Source organism: Hyla sarda, chromosome 3 (assembly GCF_029499605.1).
Source record: "Hyla sarda isolate aHylSar1 chromosome 3, aHylSar1.hap1, whole genome shotgun sequence".
Lineage (NCBI taxonomy): Eukaryota > Metazoa > Chordata > Amphibia > Anura > Hylidae > Hyla > Hyla sarda.
This window is the reverse complement of record NC_079191.1, coordinates 192393117-192418370: the sequence shown is the minus strand read 5'-3', so window position 1 is coordinate 192418370 and position 25254 is coordinate 192393117. Positions and strand designations below refer to the sequence as shown.

General features: G+C 44.0%; 1 protein-coding gene across 20 annotated transcripts in view; it reads left to right on the top strand.

Annotated features, from left to right (window-relative positions):
* DST (dystonin) overlaps positions 1-25254 on the top strand; it is a 613928-nt gene that overhangs the window by 568319 nt on the left and 20355 nt on the right. For all 20 annotated transcript variants that reach the window (XM_056565774.1, XM_056565763.1, XM_056565758.1 and 17 more), the window contains 8 exons: positions 969-1088; positions 14831-15000; positions 16930-17089; positions 17211-17405; positions 17756-17884; positions 24298-24441; positions 24646-24834; positions 24916-25045. In XM_056565774.1, coding sequence (XP_056421749.1) covers positions 969-1088; positions 14831-15000; positions 16930-17089; positions 17211-17405; positions 17756-17884; positions 24298-24441; positions 24646-24834; positions 24916-25045 — 1237 coding nt within the window. The remainder of the gene's footprint in view (positions 1-968; positions 1089-14830; positions 15001-16929; positions 17090-17210; positions 17406-17755; positions 17885-24297; positions 24442-24645; positions 24835-24915; positions 25046-25254) is intronic.

The window sequence follows — 25254 nt, the reverse complement described above, 5'->3', positions numbered from 1 at the left end:
GAGAACACCAAATGCAAACGCAAATTCACCACTGGTGCTCTATGCTCTTCACAGACAAAAGCAGGTTCACACTGAGCAGATGTGACAGAGTCTGGGGACGCTGTGGAGAACGTTCTACTGCCTGCAACATCCTCCAGCATGATAGTTTGGCGGTGGGTCAGTAATGGTGTGGGGTGGCATTTCTTTGGGGGGCCGCACAGCCCTCCATGTGCTTGCCAGAAGCAGCCTGACTACCATTAGGTACCGAGATGAGATCCTCAGACCCCTTGTGAGACCATATGCTGGTGCGGTTGGCCCTGGGTTCCTCCTAATGCAAGACAATGCTAGACCTCATGTGGCTGGAGTGTGTCAGCAGTTCCTACAAGAGGAAGGCATTGATGCCATGGACTGGCCCACCCGTTCCCCAGACCTGAATCCGATTGAGCACATCTGGGACATCATGTCTCGCTCCATCCACCAACGCCACGTTGCACTACAGACTGTCCAGGAGTTGACAGATGCTTTAGTCCAGGTCTGGGAGGACATTCCTCAGGAGACCATCCGCCACCTCATCAGGAGCATGCCCAGGCGTTGTAGGGAGGTCATACGGGCGCGTGGAGGCCCCACACACTACTGAGCACCATATTGACTTGTTTTAAGGACATTACATCAAAAGTTGGATCAGCCTGTAATGTAGTTTTCGACTTTGATTTTGAGTGTGACTCCATATCCTGACCTCCATGGGTTGATAAATTTGATTTCCATTGATCATTTGTGTGTGATTTTGTTGTCAGCACATTCAACTATGTAAAGATGAAAGTATTTTGTACAATTAGTTCATTCATTCAGATCTGTGTTATCTTAGTGTTCCCTTTATTTTTTTGAGCAGTGTATACATATATACACATACATGTCGGTGAATATAGAGTCTTTACCTTCTGCAGTATTGTATCCATTGCTCAGTAACATCTTTGGATTTATTGCCTCAGTTCCATGAAGCTTTTACTAAACTTATGGAATGGCTTGAAGAATCGGAAGCTTCTTTGGACTCAGAACCTGAGATTGCAAATGATCCAGACAAGATTAAGGCGCAGCTGACACAGCATAAGGTCTGTTATTTCTTAAAAATGTAGTTGTGGACTGCATGTTCTATGTTGTATGTCTTTGAGTAAGTAATTGTTTATGGTGGCTGTTAAAGGGGTACTCCACTGGAAAACTTTTTTTTTTTTTTTAAATCAACTGGTGCCAGAAAGTTAAACAGATTTGTAAATTAAGTAATAGTGAGACAAGAAAGGGGAGAGCACACAAGAGACAACTTCACCTTAACTAGAATGCAGGGCAGTCTCGGCAGCCTATTATGACATCTCCTGCGGGGTGCACATATAAAGATAGGAAGTATCAATATGAACAAATAAAAAGGCACGTACGTGCACTCACCGCTCAGCTGAGACAGTTTGGTGTTGAAGTCCGGGTCACGGGGAGCTGGATCACAGCATCAGCGCAGGTGGTATGGCGCTCAAAGGCTTGAGCTTCTGAAGTTAAGGTTGTTCTTTTCTGTCTAAATCCTCTCTGATGACACGTGTCTCGGGAACCGCCCAGTTTAGAAGCAAATCCCCATAGCAAACCTCTTCTAAACTGGGCGGTTCCCGAGACACGTTTCATCAGAGAACACTTAGACAGAAAAGAACAACCTTAACTTCCGAAGCTCATAAGTACTGAAAGGATTAAGATTTTTTAATAGAAGTAATTTACAAATGTGTTTAACTTTATGGAGCCAGTTGACATATAAAAAAAAGTTTTTTCCTGGATAACAGCTTTAATAGTCTTTTAAAGGGTACCTCTCATCAAAATAACTTTGGATATATTATAGATTAATGTATGCAGAATAACTTTACAATTGCATGTTATTAAAAAATATGCTTCTTTCTATTTAATTTTCCACTTTGAAGAAATGACCACTAGGGGTCTCCCTACCAGTCCTGGCAGCAAGCATTTCAGACTCATGCTGGAGTCCTAAACACTATGAGCTGCCAGTCTGCTTTGTTCACAAAGGAGAACACTCAGAGCTGCCAACCTGCTTTGTTCACAGCCTGTTTGGCTGTGAACAAAGCAGGCTGGCAGCTCTGAGTGTTTAGGACTCCAGCATGAGTCAGAAATGCTTGCTGACAGGACTGATCGGGAAAACTACAATAGAAAGAAGCATATTTTTCATTAACATGCTATTGGAAAGTTATTCAACATTCATTAATCTAAAATATATCAAAAGTTTATTTGATGAGAGGTACCCTTTAATAATATTTCAAGGAAATACAGTGAAACACCTGTTTGAAAAGGCTACTTCCTTATCCAGACAGGATTTAGGGTGAAACATTTTCAGTCCTCCATACATTACATACATGCATAGTGGCCATTTTCTTTGAGGAGACCACCCCTATAGAAGATCACCTTTTAATACAATATTGAGTGATCTCAGTGACATTTCAGTGTCTATACCAGTGTTTTTCCAACCAGGGTGCCTCCAGCTGTTGCAAAACTACAACTCCCAGCATGCCCGGACAGCCTTCGGCTGTCCGGACATGCTGGGAGTTGTAGTTTTGCAACAGCTGGAGGCACACTTGTTGGAAAACACTGGTCTATACAAACAATATTGCAACTACGGGAGGGAAGTTGGTGTTTTCAAAGAGAAGGTAGAAGCCTTTTTCAATCTGTCCTCTTGATCATACAGTACATAACACTGAAAATGTTAGAAATAACAAATAACCAATTTATAGAACTAACTACAGTAACTTTATGGTATGAGTTATAGCTATTACAGGGAGTCTCTCGGAAGACTTCACAGCTCCATGAAATCCTGAAAGGCTCCTTTGTGACTAACAACTATGCTTTACTCTGAAATGCTGCAACTTATAGAGAAGGCATAGTGTAGAAGCACTGTCCAGGTGAAGTGTCTAGGAGGCGGAGCCCTGTCCTGCTCCACTTGATTTATACTATAGAGGAAGAATTTATCAAGCATTTCGCACGTCTTTTTGGTGCGTAAAAAAGGAGCAAATTTGGCAAATCAATGGTTTTGCAAATTTTTGTAAGACTTTTTGTCCTGAAGGGATTTTTGACAAACTTGCTTACTTGAACCATTTTGCCCTTCGACTTTGCAATGGTTGGGATTTTATCATGTGGACTTTTGTCGCAAACCAATACCAGCAATCTTTTAACTTATAAAACTAGCTTACAACAACTCCACAGAAGCAAAAAATCCCACAGATGTGTGCCTACGCCAAATGTATTACACCTCGTGCGACTTTTAATAAATTAGGCACCCATACACATAACTTAAGTCTAGTAAGTTAGTTAAAGGGGTGCTCCCGTGGAAAACTTTTTTTTTTTATCAACTGGTGCCAGAAAGTTAAACAGATTTGTAAATCACTTCTATTAAAAAAATCTTAATCCTTCCAGTACTTTTTAGGGGCTGTATACTAAAGAGAAATCAAAAAAAAAATGCATTTCCTCTGATGACATGACCACAGTGCTCTCTGCTGACATTTCTGTCCATTTCAGGAACTGTCCAGTGCAGGAGAAAATCCCCATAGCAAAAATATGCTGCTCTGTACAGTTCCTAAAATAGACAGCAGAGAGCACTGTGGTCATGACATCAGAGGAAATGCATTTCTTTTTTTGGATTTCTCTTTAGTATACAGCCCCTAAAAAGGACTGGAAGGATTATGATTTTTTTTAATAGAAGTGATTTACAAATCTGTTTAACTTTCTGGCACAGTTGATTTAAAAAGAAAAGTTTTCCATGGGAGTATCCCTTTAAAAACCAAATGTAGATAAGCACACAGGTGGGGGGGGGGGATTTGTTGAGTTGCCCATAGCAACCAATCAGCTCGCTTCTTTAATTTTCCAGAGGCATTTTAAAAAATGAAGGAAGCGACCCACAATGCTTAAAGGGGAACTCCAGTGGAAAAATATGTTTTAAAATCAACTGGTGACAGAAAGTTAAACATAATTGTAAAATCTTAACCCTTCCAGTACGTATCAGCTTGTGAAGTTCTTTCCAGTCTGACCACAGTGCTCTCTGCTGACACTCTTTTTATTAGAAAAATACAAAACTTATCAAATACAAAACACAAAGCAAGCTTAACCAGCTATAACATAAATAAGAAATACTCTAGAACCAAAAACAAAACCTCATAAACAAAACCCTGCCTAACCGGCCAGCCCAGCTTTACTGAGATACTAAAATACTAAGATATTAAAGTATGCCCAAAATATCTAATCAAACACTCACACACTTACCGAAAATGAACATAAGAAAAATAAATAAATAAATAAAATAGCACAACTTGGCTTGTCAAAATATAAACATAAAAGTTATCATTATCCGACTATAACTCAAAACCATCCATACTTGGGAACACGCAACAAGAAAACTAAACAGAAACGTAGCAAGCACACCTCAAAAAAAAAAAAAAAAAAAAAAATTATATTTTTTGTACATATACATACATACAAACAAAAACTATAATAGTAATAATAATAATAATAATCATCAAAATAATCATATCACACATACATTCACTTACAAAACGTCCAAATTAACTGGATCCTCTATCCGGGACTAATGAAAATACCAAAGAAAACATAAAACAGACCAAATAACTGAAATAAACTAAATAAACCACATATCAACACAGCAACTGGTCCGGCTACCATAACGCTGAAACAATATAGATATAACACAATATAGGTACAAAATTACTAAATATACTATATAAATAAAATATAATATAAACAAAATATATGCACTACAGAAAACCCCGACAAAATCAATAGAAAACCCTAGGAAAAACCCTACACTAAAACTGTACCCTCACCCACACCACCCCTCCTGGGTGAGAGTCCATACCGTTCTTACAGTTCACAAAGTCCAGTCCTTAACTGACCCATGTCAGGTCCCCCAAAGATGAACACCACCACCCACAAGCACACCCTCCCCACCTAGCACTCCTCCCAACCAACTTATACACAAACTTATACAAACTGAACCACAACCCACTTTAGGCCCAAGTTTGGTCGCCTGTAAGCCCTTCATACCATATCAGCTTAAAAACAAAACAAAAAACTAGCGTGCACATGCATCAGCCCACCACCAGGGAGAAGGATGGCAGACTTGATACATTCAAAATAATTTTACACTCTTTCCCTAACTCCCCCTACAATTCTCCCTAATCCTATCCCTTCATTCAAACTAACCCTGTTCTCGTCCTATCTCTGTCCCTCTGACACTGTCCCCAACCAAAATAAAGGTACTCTACCCAAAAGATCTAGTACCTAGGGCACATCAAAAGAAAACCCTCTCCACATGAGAGAAGCCCTACTGGTACCAAGACTGCCATACTCCAAAGACCTGATCTTCCGAAGGTCACCGGTGATGTTCCTACAGACCTCCACCTCGGAGAGGATTTTCTGTTGGGTCGACACTAAACACCGTGCATTCCACGTGTAGTACCTAACCACTAAACTGACTAAGAATAAAGTGCCCCGATCTCGGCCACCCAGGTTCCTGAATGCCCCATAAGCCCACTCCTGATAGGTAAGGCCGGCAAGTTGACTCCAGCCGATGGAAGCGCCCACCCTGTTGTAAACTCCTATATTAAAGGGACAATGAAGCAGGAAATGGTCCATGCTTTCCAGCGTGTCCCCACACTCTTCTCGGGGACATCCCCGGTCATCAGAGTTCCTACACTTCAAATTGTCCCTCACATATAGCTTCCCCTGAAAGCAGCGCCAGGCCAAGTCCCAAAACTTCTGGGGGATCCTTTTCATGTTTAAAAGGTACAACCCCACCCTCAGATCCCGACCTGGGCAGTCCCTGAGCGCCAGAGGCTTCTGGAAGTGGGTCAACAGAACCCGTTTGTCAAGGAACTGCCTTGACTGGGTCCTGATCTCCCACACTCCCAGACCCCACCGACGTATCGCCTTCAGAGTCGGGGTAGCGTAAGCCGGAAGATATCCATGGGGCGTACGGAGGTCCTTCACTTGCCCTCCTGTCTCCCATTCCTGGAAGAAAGGCCGAAACCATTCCCTACAGGAGAGTACCCACGGAGAAGCCCTCTCTGACCAGAGGTTTGAGATGTTAGCTTTCAAGAAGGTGTTGGTTAAGAACACCACAGGGTTTACCATAGATAAACCCCCTAGTCTCCTCGTGCGGTACGTAACCTCCCTCTTGACTAGGTTCATCCTGTTCCCCCATAACAGTTGGAAAAACAGGCTGTAGACCCTAGTGTAGTAAGCATCTGGCAGGATACATACGCTGCCCAGATAGATAAACAAGGGGAGCAGGTACGATTTGATCAGGTGTACCCTTTCCCTGAGGGTCATAGACCAACCCTTCCACTGGTCCACCTTCTGAGTGGCATCCTGGAGCTTACCATCCCAGTTTTTGGTGGGATAATCATCCTGGCCGAATATGATGCCCAACACTTTTGCTGACTCTTGGGGCCCTGGAAGGGTGTTCGGGAGATCAAACGTGGGATCTCCCCCTCCCAGCCAGAGACTCTCACACTTATCCCGGTTGATCTTAGACCCGGATGCCTCCGAGTAGCGGTCCACTTCCGACATCACCACATCGACCTCCTCTCGCGAGGACACGAAAATGGTGACATCGTCAGCGTACGCTACCACTCTCTGGGCGACATCCAGCTCCGCCAGGTTCATCCCGACTCCCGCCAACGGCCCACAATCTACCCTCCGGACGAAGGGATCGATTGCGAACACGTATAATAGCGGGCTCAAAGGACAACCCTGACGGACTCCGGACCCCACCTCAAAAGAGCGGCCAGACCAACCGTTCACCAGTGGGAAACTCTCTGCCCCTGCATACAAGATCTTAAGCCAATTCACAAAAGTACTCGGTAAGCCATATCTCAGGAGGACGGACCAGAGGTACTCGTGGTTCACCCGATCAAACGCTTTGGCCTGATCCAGGGACAGCAAGTACCCCTTCCAGAAACCCGCACTACTCCTCTCCACTGCCTCCCTGACACTAAGGACCGCACTTAAGGTGCTTCGGCCTGGAACAGAGCAGTGCTGGGCCCCTGAAAGGAGCCGGGGTGCAAACTTCACCAGCCGATTAAACAGTATCTTGGCCAGAAGCTTCCTGTCCGTATTGAGAAGAGCTATGGGCCTCCAATTCTCAATACGGCTGGGATCTTTACCCTTTGATAGAAGAATCAGGGCTGACCTCCTCATTGACTTCGGCAGAGTGCCCGAGGAGAGACACTCATTGAATACCTCAGTCAAGAGGGGAGCTAAAGACTCCTTAAAGGTCCTGTACCACTCGGATGTTAAGCCATCCGGACCCGGCGACTTCTTAGGGGCGAGCCCCTCGATCGCCAGTCTCACTTCCTCTTCCCTGATTCCTTCTGCCAAAACATCAAGAGAGGGGTCTACCCCTGGCTCAGGAATGGTTTCAGCCAGGAAAGCCGACATCTTGTCTCGATCTAGATCCTTCCTCCCCAAGAGGTGCGAGTAGAAGGATCTGACGACCTCCAAGATCCCTGATCTGGACCGATTCAGAGATCCTGTACTATCAATCAGTCCTGAAATGGCTTTACTACTCACTGACATCTTACAGTTTCTGTAAGGGTCGGGCGAGCGGTACTTCCCGAAATCCCTCTCAAAAACCAAAGATGCGTGCCTATCGTACTGACACCTCATCAGCAAGGATTTCACTCTGGAGATATCCTCTCGGCTACCTCCAGTCGAGACGAGAAGCTCGAGTTTCCTCCTCAGACCCTGATACAGGCGATACCTGTTCAGGGACCTGAGGCTCGAGAGCTGGCGCAAGAACCCCGCAACCCGCTTCTTGAATATCTCCCACCACTCTGACTTACTACTACATAGGCCCAGTAAAGGTACCTGACTCTGAAGAAAATCCTCAAAGGACTGTCTTATCTCCGCTTCCTCCAGGAGGGACGAATTCAGCTTCCAATAACCTTTTCCCATCCGGGGGGTCTCTGAAACATTCAGGGAAAACAAAATCATACAGTGGTCGGAGAACTCCACCTCAACCACGGACACTGCGGAAGAGACGGCTTCCTCCTTTAAATAAAACCTATCTATCCTAGACCTGCGACTACCTTGATGATAGGTGAAACCCGTGTGGCCTGAGGGGCTCCGGATGTGGGCGTCCTCTAGGCGAGCTTCTCTAGCTATGCTAATCAGTGCCACACTATCGCAAGTCAGCGGACCATTGGAGCCTCTCCTATCTTGGGACCTCGTGACATTATTGAAGTCCCCTCCAAAGATCACTTGCCGACTCGTAAAAAGAAAGGGTTTAATCCTCATAAAGAGATCTTTACGGCCCCGCTTAGTTTGTGGGGCGTAGATGTTAATGAGCCGGAGCTCTTGTCCCTTCATGAAGACATCTAAGATCAGGCACCTCCCCATTTCTAACTCAATAACCCGTCTGCATTCAACAGGAGCGGTAAAAAGGACCGCCACCCCACTATACGGCTCAGCCGCAAGAGACCAGTGGGAGGGACCGCGCCTCCACTCTCTTCTGGCTTTTACCAGGGAGGCTAAATCTGACAACCTGGTCTCTTGCAGATACAAAATGTCGGCTTCAACACGGCCGAGAAAATCAAAGGCTGCGAATCTAGCCGTATCAGACTTTATGCTGGCACAGTTAATAGATGCCAGTGTCAGTGGGGTGAGTGCCGCCATCCTGGGTGATTGAGTTAGATGGCCTCACCCTTTAAACCTTCTTCCTCTCCTTCCCTCCACCCCCATCTGAATCGGAGGAAGACCCTTTGCCTCTTTTTAAACTCAGGGATATATCCATCCCAGGATCTTTACCTCCAGCATCTGGTGTTACCTCTCCCCCTGAGGAAACTGCCCCAGAGGAAGGAGGCTCGGCACCTCCTGGAGGCCGCACTGCCTCCGGACCCTCGAGAAGAGGAGGGGAGATGGTATCCCCAAGGGCCTCATATCGATTTGAAAGGACGATCAGAGGGTCAGAGACTGAGTTGTTCCTTCTATGGTCTGAGGCTACAACTGAAGAGGAGGACGGCGCTGCCTTACTCTTACCCTTCTTCCTCCTCTTCTTCTTTTCCTGGCCACCATTTACTGTCTGCCCCTCCTTCTCCTCCTCATCCACAGTTTCGGATTCAGAGGCATGACTGGAGGAAGGAGCATCTTGACATTCTTCCCTACGCAGTCTCCCTATCTCCTCATCCAGTTCGGCCCCACCCAAAGCCTCAGAGTTATTCTGACCTCCTTCTGAGCCAGTGTCTGGAGTGGGACCCCGAACTACCCCTGGCACCTGGGCATTCTCAAGGGCCCTCTCCAACCTGCGCTTCTCCTCTCGCCTCCGCATAGAGGGGGTCTTATGTTTTTCCTTCACTGGCTTTGGTGCCCCCTCTCCTCCACTAGTCCCCTCCCCCGCTGGGGCAACCGTTAGGCTCTCCCCAGCTGGGGCGGTCACAGTGTTGGAGAACGAGCGTGGACACCGGCTGAACGGGTGACCTAAGTCACCACACAAGTTACACCGAATCTGCCCACAGGTGGCCGCCAGATGACCCACCCCACAGCAGAGGGCGCATATCTGCTGAGTGCAGTTGGCACTAAAGTGGTTTGGGTCACCACACCTGTGACACAGCCTCGGCTGCCCCTGGTAGAAGATCTGAATCCTGTCGCGTCCCAGAAAGGCGGCCGAAGGGATGTGGGTGACCGTGTTCCCTGAACGCCTGAGACGAACGGAAAACGTCCAGGCCCCAGACCATATATTGTGCTCGTCAAAGTTCTTCCGGGGGACGTCCGTCACCTCCCCGTACCTGCCCAGCCAGGTCATAATGTCATAACAAGAAAGTGACTCGTTACGGGTCAAAACGGTCACTTTCTTTACCATACTCTGGCGAGATACCGCTTTTACAGCGAAATCTCGCCATCCGGGCTCGTTTTTCATCAGCTCATAATTAGACCAAAAGAGATCTAGTCCTTCCGGCCTAACAAAGCTGACGTCAAACTCGGAGGAGCCGAAGGGGTGAATCAGGGCAAAGATGTCCCCAGCCCTGAAACCCATCTGGAAAAGAAGCTCCACCACCTTGCCCCTTTGGGGGCACGCATCTTCGCCTTTCCAGACCAAATGGGCCACATTCCTGCGACCTACCTCCTGCCCGTGTGTCTGGAGGGACCATACGGTCTCCCCATTCCTCTCTCGGAACGCTCCCAGACCATGTCTCTCCACCCAAAAAGACAGGTCCATCTCCTTTCCCTCTACCTGGAGCGTCCTTTCTCCTCTCTTTAGTGCCTCCAGGAGACGCCGTTGCAACCGACCTTCACCAGATGCAGGAGGTAAAGATCCTACTGAACCCCCAGCCGCCACACTTGCATAACTCCTGACGACCGGGGGGGCAGCCGGACCAGACACCGTCCCTACATCCCCGCCTAGGCCACCTGTACTGCCACAAAAGCCACTCTTATTCCTACCATCCACACCACTACTACTACTACTCTCATTCACACAACTACTCCTCCCATCTGCACCACTACCACTCCTCTCATTTACACCACTACCACCTCTCCTATTCACTCCACTATCACCACTCTTAATCACTCCACTACCACTCCTCCCATCTGCACCACTACCACTCCTCTCATTCACTCCACTATCACCACTCTCATTCACACCACTACCACTCCTCCCATCTGCACCACTACCACTCCTCCCATCTGCACCACTACCACTCCTCCCATCTACACCACTACCACTCCTCTCATTCACTCCACTATCACCACTCTCATTCACACCACTACCACTCCTCCCATCTGCACCACTACCACTCCTCCCATCTGCACCACTACCACTGCCACATACACCCCTCTCATCCACAGCACTACCACTCCCATCTTTCACACACCTTGTATTAACATTGCTTTTATTGACAGTATTTTTGGGATCAGCAGCTGCTTCACCCACTACCTCTGGGCTGGCCTGGACATGCTTTAGCTTGGCCTTTTTGTACATTCTCAGGTCGCCGGCGGCTGCCATTGTTGGCGACGCTGACTCCTCCTCCATTCGAGATGTCACCGCCGACATCACCTCCCGAAGCTGAGGCTGCCCCTCCAGGCGCACCTCCACCACTCCTCCTGCCACTGATGTGCAGGGACTCCCCTCTCTCACAGGGGAGATCCCTGCAGTGCCTGCGCCACACACTGTGCCCAACCGCACAGGCTCAGCAGCAGGTTCTGACACCTGGACGCTCCCCCCCCTCTCAGGGGAGTGCCCCGCAGCACCGACACTACTAGCAGCGCCCAGGGGACCGCCCCCCAAGCAGAAGATCTCACCACACACCTCAGGCGCCTGGACACTCCCCCCCCTCTCAGGGAAGTGCCCCGCAGGGCTAGTAACATTGCCCACAATACTCAGGGAACCGCTCCCCTTGCAAACTGCCGCATAACTATTGCCCACTATTAGCCTGTCCTGCTCTTCCCTACCAGCAGGACGCGTGACTGTAGCACCCGCGGCCATGTTGGATGCAGCACTGTACCCCCCGTGCTGGTCCCGTTCCACAGCAGAAGCGGGATCTGGCAGGGTGGGGGGCCCAGCAGCCTGAACCAACTTTTCAGGTGGCCCAGACTGCTGGATAGGAGAGAAAACAAACTTTATCTGCTCCTCAGCCTTTTTCTTCTTCTTCTTCTTCCACTTCCTCTCCTCAGGGCCCAGGTCCTGGCCAAAACTGAAATTTTCCAGACGGGTGGGTGACTCCTGCATCACTATGGCGCGCAGGAGCCCCCCACAGACCAGTCCACTGTCACCGCCATCATTACTGTCACTTTCCTCAGAGGTGGCTGGTAGGGCGACTTGGGCAGGGTTGATGTAATCCGCACTCGGGGTGACAGAGGTCTTAGGGGTACACGGGGTATCACACACATCCCCCTCACTCTCATCACCCTCACTGCCGCCATCTCCCTCACCACCTTCCTCCATCTTCTCCTCCGTGACACACAAGCACTCTTCCTCCCCCTGACTATCCTCTTCCTCCTTCACAGGGGTCCGCATGGTTTTATAGCGGTCTTCATTCTTTAATTTTTCTTTAAACATGCCTGCTCCCTCTACAATCAGCATTCGGGCTCTCACCACCTCCTGCTCCTCTGCCTTCAGCTCACACACCCTGGCAGCAAACTTAGCCCTCATAGCCTTGGCAGAGTTATCTGTTTGGTAGCGAGCAAACTTCAGGTCTTCCCTTATGATTTTCAGCTTTTTCCCCAGCTGCTCATATTCTACAAGATTTGCCTGCATGCGGGAACCGAAAGTAGCTAGCGACTCCCTGGGACCCTTCACCCCCCATTGCTGGGGTTCCATAGTATCAGACACAGTCCCCGAAGACATAACCATAAGCTTCTTACCGGACGCCTTGCGGTTTCCAGCGAAGGACGGGGGAGTGGGCTCCACATTACTGCGGAGCCTGCTGGATCTTCTCACCCTGTCCTTGGAATCGGCCGTAGCTCTCTCACTCCCACCCCCCTCCGGCCTAGTTCGAGGGGTGGAAGTCTGGGGCTCCATAGCAGGAGGCTCTCCCAAGGAAGCTGCCACCCTCCTGGGGAAAAGGCTGTAGGAAACACTGCTTCAATCCTCTCTCTCTGGAAGTCAGACACACCCAACAGCTGCTGTGTTCCACAGGAAGTGCTCTCTGCTGACACCTCTGTCTGTGTCAGGAACTGTCCAGAGCAAGAGAGGTTTTTCATGGGAATATGCTTCTAATCTGGACAGTACCTGACACGGACAGAGGTGTCAGCAGAGAGCACTGTTGTGACTGGAAAGAACTGCACACTTTTCTCTGTAGAATTCAGTAGCTGCTAAGTACTGGAAGGGTTAAGATTTTTTTAATAGAAGTAATTTACAAATCTGTTTAACTTTCTGGCACCAGTTGATTTGAAAACATTTGTTTTCTACTTGTTTCCACCGGAGTTCTCATTTAATTACTCCCTAGGCCTCTCCCTATACACAGATATGGATAAAGGGATAGATTGCCTAATGCTGAGGAGAAGAATTGGAACTGACTTTCTCCGATTGATCTTAATTCCTAAATAAAAGCCAAATGTTTTAGTCAGATGCATCACTAAGAAGTGAGGATGTTGGATGTCATTGTCATATAATGCTAATCTAGTCTGAAATGCTTGAGAACGTTGAAAATGCAGTCCAATCTGCAGGCATCATATTACAGAGCAGGAGGAGCCAAGCAGATTTATAGATTGTTTTGGGATTTATTCATGACTATTCAGGGGTAAGTATTCACATATGTGCTCCTCATCAGTGATTGACAAGTCTCTTCGTATATTTACATATATACACAGATAGCTGTCACAGAGTTGAACCGCCTACTTGACTAATTAGGCAAGAATGAACAGAAACATACATGAATAAATGACAAATTATCTAATAAAACCTGTTGAAACTAAAGAATATAAAAAATATATAGTGTTTGTTTCTGTATATTAAAGTGGTACTCCGGTGAAAAACTTTTTTTTTTTATAAATCAACTGGTGCCAGAAAGTTAAACAGATTTGTAAATTACTTCAATTAAAAAATCTTAATCCTTCCTGTACTTATTAGCTGCTGAATACTACAGTGGAAATTCTTTTATTTTTGAAACACAGAGCTGTCTGCTGACATCATGAGCACAGTGCTCTCTGCTGACATCTCTGTCCATTTTAGGTACTGTCCAGAGCAGCAAATGTTTGCTATGGGGATTTCCTTTTACGCTTTCAGTTCATAAAATGGACAGAGATGTCAGCAGAGAGCACTGTGCTCATGATGTCAGCAGACAGCTCTGTGTTTCAAACGGAAAAGAATTTCCACTGTAGGATTCAGCAGCTAATAAGTACAGGAAGGATCAAGATTTTTTAATAGAAGTAATTTACAAATCTGTTTAACTTTCTGGCACCAGTTGATTAAAAAAAAAAAAAAAAAAAATTTTCACCGGAGTACCCCTTTAACATTTACATGACTTTTTAAAATTGATATTGGCCTTTATTTTCTAGCTGTCTATTGCTTAGCAAAAACGTTTCTCATTAACTATAGGGTTTTGTTGATGTAGTAATTCACACTACATGTTCACACAGCATTATGGGACATGCTCTTCATACCGCGTTCTTCTGTGCATTATATTTGCTTTAGCAGCTTGACAATGTGACAGGGCACAGTATTACCGTCATTTCTATGTTTAACTATTGGGAGTCTACCATTTGTAATGAAAATAAATGTAATGAAATGCTGTGTTTTCAGTAGTTATGACAACTGGCAGTTTAGACAGCTTGTGAGAATTAGTTGCAATTACTAAACCATAAGTGCTAGATTATATACTGAGTATCAGACTTTTCCCGTTTAGCCTGCAGTCACCATGGTGGTTGATGGTTTATTCCAAAAAGTGGAGCTTTTTTTGTGCTTTTTTTTTACATTTTACATTTTGACAAGGCTCTGCTACCAGCCAATGTATTAAGTAATATGTATATTATATCACACCACTAAAATAAGTATAAGATTTCTCTGGCATGACCAAGAACAAGCTAATAATGTATTCTGTACTACTTTTCTCCGTACAAGACTAACACATGGGTTTGGAAGATAGATCTTATGAGCAAAAGTTTCCATCGGAACATTGTGAAGATGATGCATTGCCGTTTTGTTCTGTTTCTCCATCGTAAACTACATCTTCATTCTTCTTTTGCTGCCAGAATAATCTATCTCACTTTCCATGCCGCAAAGCCATTTATTGAATGACTTTGTTGTCGTTCTGTCTCTTGTTTCTTTGGTGGAATTGTGGGAATAACTGTTTATTGTGATCCACAGGAATTCCAGAAAACAGTGGGTGCTAAGCATTCAGTCTATGATACCACCACAAGAAGTGGCCGCTCACTGAAAGAAAAAGCTACGCTGAGTGATGATATCCAGAAACTGGATGATATGCTCAGTGAGATAAGAGACAAATGGGATACTGTCTGTGGAAAATCAGTAGAAAGGTAGGTGCATATGACATCATATGACAGTCTCCTCCTAAAAAATGGAGATGCATGCTGTGTTAAAGAAGAATTATTAATACACAATTATATAATGTCAACTTGAGTTAACACATGTTGAAAAATAATCTGAGGTCACAGGTCTTCCATGCTCAACATATGCAACAGGAGGGACAGATCTTACAGGTTTTTGTGCTATTTTGTTACACTAGGGCTGCTAGTTGTGTCTAGGAGCCATAACTACTCTTCTTCATAGAGATAATATGAAACAACAGAATGAAAATTAGATGACCCAATGGTTATTAACATGTCATGAGCAACAATCAGACATATACTGTATGCCACGATTACATGCAAACTACAAAACCCTTAACATTGTGCTCATTGCTGTTGTAATGGAATTCATGTTCCAGGTGTACCAAAACTTTTTATATAAGTAGATAATAACATTATATGTATATTTGCCATATACATTGGTTAAAAAATGCTGTCCCTGCAGCTATTGCTTGTGTGTCTGTGTGCAAAAACAAAATACAGGAAGTGAGGGCAGGACAAGCAGGGCTCTGTGCAGGCTCCTGGCTTGTCAATCATCCTGATGTGTGAGCCAGGAGCGTGTCACTGAGCCTCAGTGCACAGAGCCCTGCTTGTCCTCACTACACAGAACCCTGCTTGTCCTCAGTGTACAGAGCCCTGCTTGTCCTCAGTGCACAGAGCCCTGCTTGTCCTCAGTGTACAGAGCCCTGCTTGTCCTCAGTGTACAGAGCCCTGCTTGTCCTCAGTGCACAGAACCATGCTTGTCCTCACTGCACAGAGCCCTGCTTGTCCTCACTGCACAGAGCCCTGCTTGTCATCAGTGTACAGAGCTCTGCTTGTCCTCAGTGCACAGAGCCCTGCTTGTCCTCAGTACACAGATCCCTGCTTGTCCTCAGTGCACAGAGCCCTGCTTGTCCTCACTGCACAGAGCCCTGCTTGTCCTCACTGCACAGAGCCCTGCTTGTCCTCAGTGTACAGAGCCCTGCTTGTCCTCAGTGTACAGAGCCCTGCTTGTCCTCAGTGCACAGAGCCCTGCTTGTCCTCAGTGTACAGAGCCCTGCTTGTCCTCAGTGCACAGAACCATGCTTGTCCTCACTGCACAGAGCCCTGCTTGTCCTCACTGCACAGAGCCCTGCTTGTCATCAGTGTACAGAGCTCTGCTTGTCCTCAGTGCACAGAGCCCTGCTTGTCCTCAGTACACAGATCCCTGCTTGTCCTCAGTGCACAGAGCCCTGCTTGTCCTCACTGCACAGAGCCCTGCTTGTCCTCACTGCACAGAGCCCTGCTTGTCCTCAGTGTACAGAGCCCTGCTTGTCCTCAGTGTACAGAGCCCTGCTTGTCCTCAGTCTACAGAGCCCTGCTTGTCCTCAGTGTACAGAGCCCTGCTTGTCCTCAGTGTACAGAGCCCTGCTTGTCCTCAGTGTACAGAGCCCTGCTTGTCCTCAGTGCACAGAACCATGCTTGTCCTCACTGCACAGAGCCCTGCTTGTCCTCACTGCACAGAGCCCTGCTTGTCATCAGTGTACAGAACTCTGCTTGTCCTCAGTGCACAGAGCCCTGCTTGTCCTCAGTACACAGATCCCTGCTTGTCCTCAGTGCACAGAGCCCTGATTGTCCTCAGTGTACAGAGCCCTGCTTGTCCTCAGTGTACAGAGACCTACTTGTCCTCAGTGTACAGAGACCTACTTGTCCTCAGTGCACAGATCCCTGTTTGTCCGCCACACACATTCACACATGTAATTGCTGCAAGTACAAGCCAGGATTTTTTTCACCCCAAAATATACACATTTTTTAGCAATGTAGATTATAAGTTTATTTACCATGTTATCTTCATTATCAGAAAAGTTTTTGCAAATGACAGGTACACTTTAACACATTTTTGTATTTCATTTTATGTAGGCAAAATAAGCTAGAAGAGGCACTGCTGTTTTCTGGCCAGTTCACAGATGCTTTGCAGGCCCTTATTGACTGGCTATACAGAGTGGAGCCACAGCTAGCCGAAGACCAACCTGTGCATGGAGACATTGACATTGTGATGAACCTCCTTGACAACCACAAAGTAGGACTGAATTTACCTTTAGTTTTTACAAATGTACTGTATTGGTTATAAAGAGGTTTTGCATGCCGTATGGGCCACTTGTGTCATGAAAAAGTAGATAAGTTTGTGCTTTTCTCTCTAGGTTTTTCAGAAAGAGTTGGGCAAGCGAAGTAGCAGCATCCAAGCGCTAAAGCGTTCAGCTAGAGAGTTAATTGATGGAAGTCGCGATGACTCTTCTTGGGTAAAAGCCCAGATGCAGGAATTAAGCACCCGTTGGGATACTGTGTGCACTTTATCTGTGTCCAAACAGACCCGACTAGAAGAAGCACTAAGCCAGGTGGGTTCAGAAAGGAATTAGCTCTTACTCATGACAAGAGTCTTTTCCTGCACTACATTTATAATGTCATTTCTTACTTAATATAGACTTGATACCAGTAAGTCCTGACCCTACTCTTAAAACTGAGTAGCGAGTTTTTACATAAATACAAACTGTAGCACGAGTGCCCCTTGCACATTTACATGGCGGCTTATAAAATTCAATGAATATAAAATGTGTTGTAAAACTCTTATATTTGCCAACAATGTCATGGTTTGAAAGTGCATATAGTGGAGAAATGGACTACTATGCTGGGTACATACAAAAGTGACACGTATCCAAAGAGCTTATGAAATGATATCTGATTACAGGCCGAGGAGTTCCACTCTGCGGTGCATACCCTGCTGGAATGGCTGGCAGAAGCAGAGCAAGCTTTGAGATTCCATGGTGTTCTCCCAGATGATGAAGAGTCTCTGAAGTCACTAATAGACCAGCACAAGGTGAGAAGAAGACAATTTCTTAGGCCAGTTTACTTGTAGGAAAGGTTAACATCCTGATTTGGTTCTGCGTATGAGAACATAAACATGTGAGCAATAAAACGATCTCCAGGTTCCAAGACGTCTTTATTAGGCAAAGGCATTTCAAATGACAACATGTGTGATGTTTATTTTGGAACAGCAGCACATAATGGAAAGAAAATAGAAGTGTTTCTTCTTAGAACAGTCTTTTCAGGCTCCATGCCCTCATTTTAGATGAAATCTCTCCACTGTTCTCTTCACAATACTAACATTTTTTGGACAGGTTGGCGCAGTTCCTTGCTAGGTTTTTTGTTTGTCTCATTTCCACACGATTTGTTTTATTTTTCCAGTTGTCATGGAGAGTATTTTGTCATTGATAATATAATCTTTTTGAACTTTTTCCCTCTGAATAATCTTTACTGTACGTTTGCTGTACAAAATAGGTAGACTGTTTAAATACTTTATCCTTTGCCTTTTATAAATCTCCTGTATTTATATATAACCAGTATTAACAACAAGTTGTTCTTTGGGCACAAATTATGTGTATTTTCGGAATACTGCTTGACTATATTATTTGGGCAAACTATTGTTGCATCAAAAAGGATGTCAATAAAACATATTGCACGGGACACAACCAACCAAAGGCTAGCCCGGACTGATTTTCAGGGCTTTTGCAAAACGTTTCCAGGGACATGGATTAAGACAGTAAATTAAAAACAAATAAAACATCTCTGCTTACTCACAGTACAGCACAGTGCCCGGAGGACATCCTGTGAACATCCCACAGGGGTGTGGAAATTTTACAAAAAACTACTTGTCCACGGGACTATAATGGAGCAAAATCTACTTGTCCCTCATGACGATCCACTTGTCTGGGCCAATTTTCGCTTTTACGCTCTGATTTTTTCCTCCTCGCCCTATAATAGCCATAAATACCTACTATAATACCTTTTAATTTTTCAATAACATATTCTCTGAACCAAAAAATAAATAAAATATATATATTAAGGGAAGTGATATTGAAATAGTAAAAGATAATTTTGCAGATTTGGTGGTTTTTCTTTTCTGCGCCATTTACCTTGTGGTCAGATAACATGTTAGTTTTATACTTTAGGCCGCCTGATTACAGCGATACCAGATTTGTATCGTTTACATCATGTTTTACTAATTCTGAACTTTTTCTAATTTTTATCTTTTAACCCCTGTAGCTTTGTTGTTTTTCCGCATACCAGGCTGTATGAGGGCTCATTTTTTACGCCATAATCTGTTTTTTGTATCGGTACCATTTTGGTATTGATCTGACTTTTTAATCGCTTTTTTACTTTTTTTTCTGGGATATTATAAAAATTGCAAATCTGTGTTTTGGTATTTTTTTACATTTAACGTACGGGATACATAATGTTATATTTTAATAGGTTGCACAATTACGCACGAAGCGATACCAAATATGTTTATTTTTATTTACATGTTTTTATATAGGAAAAGGGGGTGATTTGAACTTTTAACATGGAAGGGGTTAATGCAGCGGTCTTCAAACTGTGGCCCTCCAGATGTTGCAAAACTACAACTCCCAGCATGCCCGGACAGCCAACGACTGTCCTGGCATGCTGGGAATTGTAGTTGTGTAACATCTGGAGGGGCACAGTTTGAAGACCACTGGGTTAATGTGTGTCTTTCAAACTTTTATTAAAACTTTTATTTATTTATTTATTTTTTACACTTTATTACACTTATGAGGAATCATTAGATTCCTCATACAGATTAATAGAGTTCTATTGAACTCTATTAATCTGTGTCCTCTGTGATCCATTGATAGAGCCTGGTCCAGCCAGGATCCATCGATGACAGAGCCGGGACAGGAGGAAGCAGAGGTAAGTCCTCCGGCTACCTCTATAGTGGATCTCCCCCCTGCGATCACGCTGCGGGGGGGCGATCCACCCCACTAGCCCACCAGGAAGCATTCACATGTCCCTTTAGACGCCGCTGTCAGCTTTGACAGCGGCGATCTAAAGGGTTAATAGCCAGCCGCGGCGATCGCCGCATGCTGGCTATTAGCGGCGGCCCCAGGCTACTGAGAACAGCCGGGGGCTGCAGAGTATGGAGCGGGCAGGAATCCCGAGCCCGCTCCATACTCCCCTGTGAGCGCCGCATGCATCTCCCCGTGCAGACGTGCCTCCTCCCCTGAGCTCTCCGAAGCTACAGCTGGGGGGAGTGAAGGCAGAGGACGCAGGTCTGCACGGGGAGCAAGAAGCCATGCCCCCTCATCTCCCCCCGCACGTCTGCAGAGCAGGGGAGAGAAGACATACACAGCTTCTCATCTCCCCTGCTCTGCTTCCGAGGACACAGGCTGCAGAGTATGGAGCGGGCAGGAGTCGGGAGCCGCTCCATACAGACTGTAGATCGCCGCCGCACTTGTCAGGTCCGGCCCTGCTTGCCCGAAGCCGGGCTAAGGGCCAGACAAATTCACCTGCCCGGCGCCCAAAACTGCTAGTCCCGGGCGTCGGGCGATAGAAATTCCACATCCCTGATCCCATCACTGCGGGCATGCACTAAGTAAAAATGGGATGCAAGTAGAAAAGGGATCTTGGTGTAGTCCCAATCACTATCCACTATCACTTTGGACACAATCTGAAGGAACTGACAGCCATTTAGCTGTCATCAGGGCAGAATTGGCTATCATGGGCCTGGTCCATGTAACACACAAATGTCACTGGCGGTTATATCAATGCTGCAGTATTATAAGAGGAGCCGCTGATATCAGTCATATATGATGTATTATCTCTGGAGGTTACATCAGTGGCGGAGCGTTATAACAAGAGCGAGTGACTCATATCAGTCATATATGATGTAATGTCTCTGGAGGTTATATCAGTACTGGAACATTATAATAGGAGCAGCTGATATCAGTCATATATGATGTAATGTCTCTGGAGGTTATATCAGTACTGGAACATTATAATAGGAGCAGCTGATATCAGTCATATATGATGTAATGTCTCTGGAGGTTATATCAGTAGTGGAACATTATAATAGGAGCAGCTGATATCAGTCATATATGATGTAATGTCTCTGGAGGTTATATCAGTAGTGGAACATTATAATAGGAGCAGCAGATATCAGTCATATATGATGTAATGTCTCTGGAGGTTATATCAGTACTGGAACATTATAATAGGAGCAGCTGATATCAGTCATATATGATGTAATGTCTCTGGAGGTTATATCAGTACTGGAACATTATAATAGGAGCAGCTGATATCAGTCATATATGATGTAATGTCTCTGGAGGTTATATCAGTACTGGAACGTTATAATAGGAGCAGCTGATATCAGTCATATATGATGTAATGTCTCTGGAGGTTATATCAGTAGTGGAACATTATAATAGGAGCAGCAGATATCAGTCATATATGATGTAATGTCTCTGGAGGTTATATCAGTACTGGAACATTATAATAGGAGCAGCTGATATCAGTCATATATGATGTAATGTCTCTGGAGGTTATATCAGTACTGGAACATTATAATAGGAGCAGCTGATATCAGTCATATATGATGTAATGTCTATGGAGGTTATATCAGTACTGGAACATTATAATAGGAGCAGCTGATATCAGTCATATATGATGTAATGTCTCTGGAGGTTATATCAGTAGTGGAGCATTATAATAGGAGCAGCAGATATCAGTCATATATGATGTAATGTCTCTGGAGGTTATATCAGTACTGGAACATTATAATAGGAGCAGCTGATATCAGTCATATATAATGTAATGTCTATGGAGGTTATATCAGTACTGGAACATTATAATAGGAGCAGCTGATATCAGTCATATATGATGTAATGTTTCTGAAGGTTATATCAGTACTGGAACATTATAAGAGGAGCGAGTGATATCAGTCATATATGATGTAATGTCTCTGGAGGTTATATCAGTACTGGAACATTATAATAGGAGCAGCTGATATCAGTCATATATGATGTAATGTCTCTGGAGGTTATATCACTACTGGAACATTATAATAGGAGCAGCTGATATCAGTCATATATGATGTAATGTCTATGGAGGTTATATCAGTACTGGAACATTATAATAGGAGCAGCTGATATCAGTCATATATGATGTAATGTCTCTGGAGGTTATATCAGTACTGGAACATTATAATAGGAGCAGCTGATATCAGTCATATATGATGTAATGTCTCTGAAGGTTATATCAGTACTGGAACATTATAATAGGAGCAGCAGATATCAGTCATATATGATGTAATGTCTCTGGAGGTTATATCAGTACTGGAACATTATAATAGGAGCAGCTGATATCAGTCATATATGATGTAATGTCTCTGGAGGTTATATCAGTACTGGAACATTATAATAGGAGCAGCTGATATCAGTCATATATGATGTAATGTTTCTGAAGGTTATATCAGTACTGGAACATTATAAGAGGAGCGAGTGATATCAGTCATATATGATGTAATGTCTCTGGAGGTTATATCAGTAGTGGAACATTATAATAGGAGCAGCTGATATCAGTCATATATGATGTAATGTCTCTGGAGGTTATATCAGTACTGGAACATTATAATAGGAGCAGCTGATATCAGTCATATATGATGTAATGTCTCTGGAGGTTATATCAGTAGTGGAACGTTATAATAGGAGCAGCTGATATCAGTCATATATGATGTAATGTCTCTGGAGGTTATATCAGTACTGGAACATTATAATAGGAGCAGCTGATATCAGTCATATATGATGTAATGTCTCTGGAGGTTATATCAGTACTGGAACATTATAATAGGAGCAGCTGATATCAGTCATATATGATGTAATGTCGCTGGAGGTTATATCAGTACTGGAACATTATAATAGGAGCAGCTGATATCAGTCATATATGATGTAATGTCTCTGGAGGTTATATCAGTACTGGAACATTATAATAGGAGCAGCTGATATCAGTCATATATGATGTAATGTCTCTGGAGGTTATATCAGTACTGGAACATTATAATAGGAGCAGCTGATATCAGTCATATATGATGTAATGTCGCTGGAGGTTATATCAGTACTGGAACATTATAATAGGAGCAGCTGATATCAGTCATATATGATGTAATGTCTCTGGAGGTTATATCAGTACTGGAACATTATAATAGGAGCAGCTGATATCAGTCATATATGATGTAATGTCTCTGGAGGTTATATCAGTACTGGAACATTATAATAGGAGCAGCTGATATCAGTCATATATGATGTAATGTCTCTGGAGGTTATATCAGTACTGGAACATTATAATAGGAGCAGCTGATATCAGTCATATATGATGTAATGTCTCTGGAGGTTATATCAGTAGTGGAACATTATAATAGGAGCAGCTGATATCAGTCATATATGATGTAATGTCTCTGGAGGTTATATCAGTACTGGAACATTATAATAGGAGCAGCTGATATCAGTCATATATGATGTAATGTCTATGGAGGTTATATCAGTACTGGAACATTATAATAGGAGCAGCTGATATCAGTCATATATGATGTAATGTCTATGGAGGTTATATCAGTACTGGAACATTATAAGAGGAGCGAGTGATATCAGTCATATATGATGTAATGTCTCTGGAGGTTATATCAGTACTGGAACATTATAATAGGAGCAGCTGATATCAGTCATATATGATGTAATGTCTCTGGAGGTTATATCAGTACTGGAACATTATAATAGGAGCAGCTGATATCAGTCATATATGATGTAATGTCTCTGGAGGTTATATCAGTACTGGAACATTATAATAGGAGCAGCTGATATCAGTCATATATGATGTAATGTCTCTGGAGGTTATATCAGTACTGGAACATTATAATAGGAGCAGCTGATATCAGTCATATATGATGTAATGTCTATGGAGGTTATATCAGTACTGGAACATTATAATAGGAGCAGCTGATATCAGTCATATATGATGTAAGGTTTCTCGAGGGTATATCTGTGCTGAAGCATTATAAGAGAAGCGAGTGACTGATATCAGTCACATAAGGTGTAAATCTGGCAGGGGACCTTTGTTTTATTTCGTCTGGGAGCCCTGAGTGTTGTCAGTCCTAGTGAAAACTAACAATGAAATGAGAAATGCATTTACTATTTCTTTTAATAATAATAATGCCCTATAAATGATATGACATTATATACTGTATTCCAGCCTTTGATTAGTCACTTATGTAAAAAACAACAAATGTATCCTGTGTTTGTTTGAAATCTTCTGCATGGTAGAGTCAGCATTGGCAATATGTCATTTTCCGGGTTTTCATAACTGAACATCAAACGGATCTTTAAAACGGATGAATTTTATAGTGTGAAAGCAGCCTAACTTTTTTTTTTTGCTTTGTTTAAGGAATTTATGAGAAAAGTGGAGGAGAAAAGATCTGAATTGAATAAAGGAGCGAGCATGGGAGAAGCTATACTGACAATTTGTCACCCAGATTCCATTACTACAATCAAGCACTGGATAACTATCATTAGAGCCAGATTTGAAGAGGTATATGTGTATATAGACTCGTAGATGAAAGGAGATCCAGGCGTGTTGACATCATATAAAATACAGCTTCCATGTTAAAAAAAAAAAAAAAGCATTGCTGCTCATAAATTCATGTTCTTAGTCCTAATTTATGACAGACATGGCTGAAGGTAGACAATGACTGGAGAATTTAGACAATGTGACAATTTCGACTTGTATTTTTAGGTCTTAACATGGGCAAAACAGCATCAACATAGACTTGCTCTTGCTTTGGAGGACTTGGTAGCTAAAAAGGTACTTCTAGAGTCTTTACTTCAATGGTTACAATGGGCAGAGACAACACTTAATGAAAAAGATGAGGAAGACATCCCTGAGGAGATAGATGAGGTTAAAGCTCTCATTGAAGAACATCAGGTATGAGACATTCCCCTCACTAGGTTATGCTCTTTATTGTTGATTTTGTGCCACATTTTATTTAACTTGTGTCATTCTCAGGCTTTTATGGAAGAAATGACTAGGAAACAGCCAGATGTAGATAAAGTTACAAAGACTTACAAGAGGAAAACTGCCGAGTCGACGTCAGGTCAATCTCAAATCCCAGTCTTAGACAAAGGAAGAACAGGCCGTAAGTATTAAAGGGTCACAAAAGTCATGAGTAAAGCCAGCTATATTGTTAAATCTCCCCTGCTTATAACTGTATAGAAGAGATTGTGTTAATATCCTGAATGACATCAGTTCTGGAAAGTCCTATCTGAGAACAATGATGACATAACTTTCAATATCAATGTCTCTCATGTGTATTTGGGGTCATTACTTGTATTCATATACATACTG